The sequence below is a fragment of the Octodon degus genome, unplaced genomic scaffold (assembly GCF_000260255.1).
Source record: "Octodon degus isolate 3935 unplaced genomic scaffold, OctDeg1.0 scaffold00119, whole genome shotgun sequence".
Classification (NCBI taxonomy): Eukaryota; Metazoa; Chordata; class Mammalia; order Rodentia; family Octodontidae; genus Octodon; species Octodon degus.
In genome coordinates this window covers 2,812,337-2,821,187 of record NW_004524695.1, presented here as the reverse complement: position 1 = coordinate 2,821,187, position 8,851 = coordinate 2,812,337, and the positions used below count along the sequence as shown (strand labels likewise).

The 8,851-nt window shown below is 43.0% G+C and overlaps 1 protein-coding gene across 1 annotated transcript in view; it reads right to left on the bottom strand.

Moving 5' to 3' along the window:
• Positions 1–8,851, bottom strand: part of Kiaa0319 (KIAA0319 ortholog) — a 60,589-nt gene that overhangs the window by 51,025 nt on the left and 713 nt on the right. Inside the window, exon 2 of the mRNA XM_023700010.1 lies at positions 2,568–3,529. Within this exon, the coding sequence (XP_023555778.1) occupies positions 2,568–3,529 (962 nt within the window). The remainder of the gene's footprint in view (positions 1–2,567; positions 3,530–8,851) is intronic.

The following is an 8,851-nucleotide window of genomic DNA, read 5'->3' as shown; positions in this document are numbered from 1 at the left end:
TAAATATGAATAAACAATTATGTATTTTTACACAGAAATTTAGAAATCTAACCATATACAACATTGTAGCAGGACAGTTTTGTGACTTTTTTCTTGTCTCTTTTTTCATTTATTACCTTTTTTAAAAAAATAAACATTTACTTGAGAGACAGTGTGGCACTAATTGGTATGTCACGACAAGCAGTACGTATTTAGAAGACCAGAATGACAGGCATTCCAAGAATGACCCTACTATTACACATTGCTATCTTCAGTAATATGCAATTATTAAATATTGAAATTGTCCTACTAATTAGTTTTGTAACTGTCTCTTTGCTTTTGTTTCTCAATAAAATTATTGAAAAAAAATACTATTAGTACAAATATTTCTTCTCATTGAATTAAGAGAAAGTAGTTGCATGCAATAGTTAGGATAGACATACAACTACTTTCTAGTTTTGTAGTTTCAAATACTATCATTGAGCAAATGACTCCCAAATGTGTCTCCAGGCTGCACCTCAGCTGCTTGCTTGACAGCACCTTCCCAGAATCCCCAGCTACAGTTTTTTCCATCTTTTCCACTTCTCCACTTGCTCTTTAAAAGTCAAAGAAACATTTATGAAACTATGATTCTTAAAACAAATGCAAATATATTCCTCCCAAATAGAAATTAGAAGTCATAGGAGCCGCAGTTTTTTTCTGGTCACAATGCAATAAAATTAAAAGTTAATAAATTCAATCACTTATAAGTTTTCAAACTAAACACCAAACAAATACAAGCAATTCTTAGATAAAAAGAAAATCAAATTCAACGCAATAAGAATTGCAAATCTGAACATGTAATCTGTGAATAAAGACAAAAAAGTATAGCTTTAAATGAAGTTACTAGAAAGTAAAAGAAGTTAAAAGTAATAACATTAAATATTGTTGTAAAAGAATCAAAAATACCACTACTCAAAAGAAAATGAATAAATAATAAAGAGATAAATGATGATTAGAAAAATGTTTTCCAGAAAACAAAAAGTTGGTTCTTTGGAAATATCAATTAGATGCATTTATAACTTAAGAAGAAAGAAAACACAAATTGGAAAAGGCAATAAAAATGAAGATGCATACATAGATACAGATATGGAGACATGCTTGAAATAAGAAAAGGAAATATAGACAGAAAAGCTGAAAAATTATGTTGAAAATCTCTAAAAAGATTTCTAAAAAAGTACTAAGGCCAACGAGATAGCTCAGCAGATTAAGTGCCTGCTTTGACAAGCACAGGGACCCGGGTTTGATCTCCAGTCCCACATGCCATGCAGGTCCCACCCCGGGGCGCACTGAAACAGCAACCAAGTCCACCACGCTTGTAATGCCAGTAGTGGAGAGATAAAAACAGGAGGATCATTATGAGTCTGCGCTGCAGAGTGAAATCCTGTACCAAACAGATAAAATTTTAAAATAAACAAATAAATAAAAGGACACAACAGCATGATGACTTCCTATTGAACAAAGAAGCTGGCACTCACCCCAGAACCTGGCCTGTAGCACCCTGATCACAGACTTCTAGGCTATGAGGCACAATTTAAAGTGAATCAAGTTAAAGTTTTTAAGTTAATCACTATGTGCTGGAAGGAAAGTTGTATAATATGTTAATAAAATACTCTCCCAAGCATCAGTAGCCAGTGACTGGGCTGGACCAGGCAGGGAAACTCTTGAGAGACTAAGAATGTGGGAGCCCACAAAGGACACACAAAGCAAGAACCCACAGAAAGCAAAGCCGCAATGTTAACTGGAGAGTGCCACTGGTGTCTATGGGAAACACGACTCCTCCTGTTCTCTGTGGTTGAGACAGGGCACGTTTCCTGCAACTGGACACTGATACCACTGTTAACTTGAACTGCACACCCTTGGGGCTGCAGGGAGTTGTCAGGCAGCTGACAAAACCTTCTACAACTAAATTTCTGGAACCAAGATATGAAGAAAAGATGAAGCTTTCTCTTTGAGGCCCACTGATCAAACTAAAGAAATCAACTGACCAAAAGGGTAGGTTGGCTGCAGCTGTATGCTGATGGGCTTCATGGAGCTCTGGGACCTGAGAGCTATGCAGGGAGCTTTGATGGGTGCATCTGCTCGGTGCTCCTCCACTCGCTAAGATGCTTCACCATTGAAGGATATCCCCAGGTCTCTCCCCATTTCTGAGGCAAGGTTTTGCCATGGCCCAGGCTGGCCTTGAACTCTCTCCCAGACTCAAGCCGTCCTCCTGCCTCAGCCTTGGAGCTGCTGGGGCTGGAGGTGTACAGCATAGAGCTAACCTCCCATTTTCTTTCCATCCAAGCTTTATAAAGCTTATGTTCTTCCCTTAGGCTCTCACTCCTCCTAACTAGCCAGGACTGAGCTTCCAGTCACCTGAAGCCTCTGTTTTGGTCAATGTCCAAGGCCCTGAGTATCTGAGCTGGCTCTGGGACTCCCTCAGGCCATATCTACCTTCTCTGGGGTTGGGAGAAACTCTTCACTCAGAGCTGTCTATGCTGGGGAGGGAGGAGTCACCTTTCAGGCACTATGGGTAGGCCACGTATCAGGAAGCTGGGGACACTCACCTGTCCCGCAGGGCTGCCTCGGGAAGGTGCCTGGGGCTGAGCAGCATCGTTTTTCTCTGTGGCCTGTCCCAGGGATGGGGACAGAGCAGCCGAAGAGGGGGATGGAGAGGTTGCGGAGGTGGTAGGCTGTGTAGCCTCGCCCAGTGTGGGGCGCTGCAGGGCATGTGGGTTGAGCTCCAGGTCCTGTGTTTTCTTGTGTGTGGATGCTGAGGCCACCAGACCATCTGCTGGGGACATGGGTGCCTTGGGACTGTCCCCAGGTGGTCCCAGGTTGTCCCCCACAGATTCTAGGGCTGAGGGACTGTCCCCCACAAACATGAGGTCATCCCCTGTGGATGCTAGGTCTCCCACAGATACTAAGGCCAAAGGACTATCCTCTGTGGATGCTGGGTGGCCCTCCCCAGACACCAAGGCTGAGATGCCATCCCCTAAGGAGGCATTTGCATCACTGGCACCCCAGCCAGAGTCCTGGGCATCCCTGCCAAGACTGGACGGGCTAGCGGGTGGGAGGAGGCCCGGCTCCAGTGCCCCATAGTCACCATCGATGTAGTCCGCAGGCCCCTCCAGGCCCCCACCTCTGCCTAGAAAGGGCAGATCTTTGTGAGGGTCTCCAGGGGGGTCTGCCCAGGCCCCCAATGGCACACCCTTGCTCAGCATCCTCTCCTCGTAGTCCAGCAGCTGTGTGGGCCTCTGGGGTGAGGACCGCAGCACAAAAGTGAGATAGGAATGGATGGGCCCCGTCCTCTTGGGCACACAGCTCTCCTTCTGCAGGCAGCTCACCAGGTGGCAGTGTCCCTCGAACCACCAGGCCAGGTCACAGGTGGGCAGGTCACAGCAGGCAGCCGTGCAGTCCTCTGCCGAGAAGGTCTGAGGCACAGGCATGATTCTGATGGTCTCCAGGTCCGCGGATATAATGGCATTGGAATAGGTCCTGCCCTCGCTGCAGGGCTGACCCACACAACCTGGAAATGAGGTGGGCAGTATGTGATGAGAAAGAGGCCCTAGCAGGGAGCAGCCACAAGAACTCATCCACCCCAGCAGCCTCGCAGAGGAACAACTGCTGGCATTTCCAAGGACGGGCCACCTATCCACCCATGGCCCCTCCCCTCCTACCTTCCACCTACCCATCCATCCATCCTGCCCTTCATTCACCCCTGTCCTTCCACTTGTCACCCAAAGATCCTTCCCCCATGCAAACACTGCGCCAGGCATCCGCTCTGCCTCTTTGTATTATACCACTTAGGCCACAAAAATATTGCTGTCTACATGTGCACTGTGTTTGCGTCATTTACAGTTTTCAGCTCCTTGGATCAACCTCGGTGACACAGGGTTATGTGGGGGAACAGCATCATGTCTTGGGGTTATTCTTGTTTGATAAAAGGTCTTTTCTCATCTCCTGGGCTATTCTTCTAATAGATCAGTTGACTGGGAAATATCGAAGGAGAAAGAAAATGTCTTCAATGGGGACCTGTAACCAACTAGTTCTAATCCAACCATAAATAGAATTGTACATATTTCTAGTTGCAGGTACAGTAGGCTACACAGCCCATTACATGATGTGGGGTCCACATTAGGACAGGTCACAGCCACTGCAAAACTAGGAAACCTTGGTAGTAATTATCATTACCTGAAACTCATGCACAGAATCACTTTTCTTGTATGTTTTGTATTTTACAAAAGAATCAGCCTGTGGAAGACTGGAGAGAAAAAAAAATCAGTCTTTCACCACATATAACTTGAGAACTGTACCAGGTTTTTGTACCATAACTCAGAAAGGCAAGAGGTTTCTTTACTAGATGGGTTTCTCACTGATAACTGCTATTTTGTGGTAGGAGGGGAGATCAGAGACTGATTTTCACTGTAAATATATGAAAATGGCTGTCTGCAACACAGGAGTCACCCTGCCATTTACCTTTATACACCACACTTGTAATAGAGCCAGAAGACAGAAGAGGGTAGGCAGAGCGGCTACAGGTCCTGAAGTAAACCAAGAGTCCTATGTGAGGTAACATACCACAGGGCCATTAAGTAACTCAAGCACACCATCAGGGCCTAATGGAATGCAGGGTACAGAGACTGCAAGGACCCGAGGCAGAGAGGAGAAGCCCTGAGGAAGTGAACTGCAAAGGCAGAAGCCTGCTTTCCAGACACCAGAGGCCTGCCTGCAGCCAGGACCTTCCCTGCTTTCTGTCAAGTTCATCCTTACCGAAAGCTGTCTAAAAGCCCAGTGCACTTAAACATCTACAGCATGCACTTTAATGAACTCCTTCCTGGCACATATGGAGCTTTTCCTTTTATGCTTTCTATAAACATAAGCACACCACTTGCTGTGTGCTGTTTTGTTGGCTTCAATCTTTTCTTCCTTTTTTTTTTTTTTTTTTTTTGCCCCAAAACAAGGACCCTGGCAAGATAAGATAGCTCAGCAGACTAAGCGCCTGCTTAGGCAAGCGCAGGGACTTGGGTTCAATCCTCAGCACCACATGCCACACCAGCCCCACCCCCAGGCACGCTGAGCTGTCTACCGAGTCCGGAAGTGGTGGTGCTCGCCCATAATCCCAGAGCTAGGGAGGCTGAAAACGGAAGGATCATGAGTCCAAGCTGCGTAATGAGACCCTGTACCAAATACATTTAAAAAATAAGTAATAATAAGGACCCTGATCACAGTACAGGAGGGAACTGGCTACAGTAATAGGTAAGTTTCTGGATAACTCAATGACTCTAAGGAAAAACTATTTAGTCCTATTATCAGTGCTTTGGACTGAACCCAGGGTCTTCCATATACCCTGCATATTTTCTATCCCTGAACTACTCCACAGCCCTACTTAGTACAACTTAATAGGAATTAGATGTACTGTACATGCATCTTCTCCAGTGAATGAACTAGACTTTCAACTGAAATGGCATTTTTGGAAAGCCAAATCTAGTTTTTATAATCATCTAAACAGACTTTTATTTTCTAGACAACACCTTAATCTTAAATGTGGGAAAAAAGTATACTTTAGTTGAACACAATAAAACAGCAGCTCTTATCAAGTTAAGAGATGACAAAGTGTGAACAATGGTGAGATAGCTCATCTCCAACTCTTAACTCTCAGAAACACACCATTTATTTTTAGAAATAACATTGCATCTCTGGGTGGCCTTTAAATGAAGACTCATACTATAAATTCCTTCCAAACTGCAATGCCAAGATTCATTTGTGTTCCCTTGAGAAACAGTTCAGTTATCTCCTTTGGGACAAAGTGTTTCAGAGAAACATCACATCTCACCTCTGGTCTTGGCCACCAGCAGGCCCTGGAGCCAACCACGTCCCATGAATCACTGTGGGGACAGGCTGTGCTCCGGGGCAGGCACACATCATGGAGGGTGATACGGCTTTTCCCTGGAAGAAGTCTCAAGTCAAACTTTAGTTGTAAGTCTGGCTGAAGGCAGAGGCCATGGGCGTCTCTGGGGCAGATGGCCTGCTCCCTTATTCTCCAACTAACTACTTGCTGTTAGATATATGGTGATAACCTTGGTTCACAAACTTTACTCCTTCTGCAATGCTAGGGAAGAAGGCCATATCCATGTTCCTGTCTGCAGTCGTATTTGTCATCCAATGAGGAGTTTGAGAGTAGAAGCAAAATTTCACTGAGCCTTTCTGTTTGCAAACCAAATTGTTCACAAACAGAAGCATTTGTGAACCAAGGCATTATTGCACAGATCTTAAAGAGAGATCTTAATGATAAGGAAGGAGACTCCTAACAACTATGTCATCTTCTTTGGGACCAAATTTCTGTAACCACTTTAGAATCTAATCTAGAAAGCTCTTGGAGGACCACCAAACACCTGGGAGCCATGTCTGCATTGGTTAGCATTCAACAAAGGTAGCAAAGATAGACAGAGAAGAGCAGCAAATTGCAAATATCACTACTGAAACTCAGTAACTGAGGAACTGAAATTTTGAATTAATGGACAATATCTTCAAAAGAAAGGACAAAAAGAAATGAAAAAGTGGTACGTATTTCTTTATGGATGTCTAAACATTAAGGACAGCATCGAAAACATTAATGGCAATATTTTTGAGACTACACATGAAATAAAGGATGTTTTATCTTGCACACTACAGTGTACCCATGAGGAATGGGTGTGGTGGGGTGGGGCATCGTGGTGTTTTTCCAACAGCAGAACTTTCTGAAGGGCCTGGCCGTGGCCCTAGTAGAACACGACATCTACGTCTTCCGCAGGTGTAGATGGGGCTGAGAACAGGGTCTCTGGGAGGCCAAGTGGTCCTCATTATAGATTCACATTTTGATAAACTCTGCCCATGGAAACAGTTCCCTGAGCCACAGCTCTAGCTGTAACTGTGAGTACACTCAAGTGGGTAGCCGTGAAGCCTCCTTAGAGACTATGAGAATTAAGGTACACCAGTATTAACCTGACGTAAAACAAGTGTGTTCACTCTAAGCGAAATGATACAATGAAAATGGAGACTTAGGATACAAGAGAATCTGATCTCCCTAGAAAGACCTACCCTGCAATCCTTTCAGCCACTCACCAGCTTCTCCTGAGGGCCACTCAGGCAGTGCCCATGAGTACATGTGTTTAGGGACTGACTACACCCAGCGTTGCTCAGCTGGTGCCACTGCAACCAGTCCACTCTACGTAAGACAAACTCGTACCTCTGCTTACTTGTTTTCCATCAACCATTTGTGCATATTTTTTATTTAAAATACTGTATTGATACTTGTCTCTAGTGAAATCTGATAAGTTCTGGTTATTTTCTTTTACTAATTCATGTTGACTTGTGAAAAATAATCTTTAATTTTGTGATATAAGCTATGAAGCTCTTACTGTAAGTACATTAGTATAATTTTTATACTTCTCCAGCACTCAGTGATATTCTGTTACAATACAAATGGACAGGGGCTGGGGAGATAGCTCAGTAGAATAAGTGCTTGCCCGGCAAGCACGAGGGCCTGAATTCAATCCCCGGTTCTGCCAAAAAAAGAAAGAAAAGAAAAGAAAAGAAAAGAAAAGAAAAGAAAAGAAAAGAAAAATGAAGTTTAGGGCTGGGGATACAGCTCAGTGGCATAAGTGCCTGCCTGGCAAGCGCAAGGTCGAGTCTGATCCCCAGTACCGAAGGGAAAAAAAAAAAAAAGACACATGAGGCCCTGAGACTGGATATGAAGGAGGGAAGGACGGAAAGAAGGGTCAAAGATATGCAGGAGGGAAAAAAAAAAAAAAGGGAGAGATATGAGCATATCAGGGAGGAGAAGGAGAAGTCTGTGCTATGAAGTAAAAGACAAAAAGGTCCTTTTTGTCAACTATTCCTATTACAGAGATGATAAAATTTACAAGAAGAAATGGAACTAAAACCAGTCCAATAGTGGTCAATGATTATAGTACTTCTATGAGTGGTGTTGACAGAGCTGACCAATATCTAATAAGCTATCCTGTAATCAAAAAGCAAGGAACATATATTATAAAATATTTACACACTTTCTGCACCAAACAATATGAATCTGATTTGTGACTTACTCAAAACAATGGAGTTCAAAAAAAAAAAAAGAGAGAGAGAAAACAGTGAAGTTCAAAAAGTCATTTACAACCTAGATTAGGTCTAATAGAGCAAATAATTGAAAACTATAGCATAGAGAAATGCCAACCAGGATATCCATTACCTTACATTTACACCATTACATCATTACATTTAGTGGGTAGAGATTTTATTGAAATTATACCACTCAGAAAATAAAAGGCTGGGGCCGGGGAGATGGCTCAGTGAAATAAGCGCTTCCCTGGCAAGCACAAGGGCCTGAGTTCAAACCCCGGTTCCAGAAAAAAAAGAAAAGAAAAGGCCAATATAACAGCGTGAAGTATGCTGTTCAGAGAAAGATAATAATGAATAAAGAATTTAGAAAGACTAGATACTACTGTCCAGATTGTAATGGTGCATTGTATAATGAATGTTTTAGAATATACCATACACAAAAAATTACTGAATAAATTTGATAAAATTGTCATTTTTATATTTCCTACTATATATTGTTATATGTTATAAAAATTAATGAAAACAAATATGCAATTTTGGGTCATTCTGTATTTAAATAATGGGACTGGAAAGTGGTTAAATATACAAATGCAATATTGTCCTGGGATAATCTCAGGATAAATCCTGAGGGGATTTCACTGAACTTCTCAGACCCAAAAGCTACAACTCTTGTTGCACAGGTCCTGCTTTACCTTGGTCTTAACCATCCAGTAGAAAAGTATGAAGACAAAATATAGGAAGTAAAGCCATG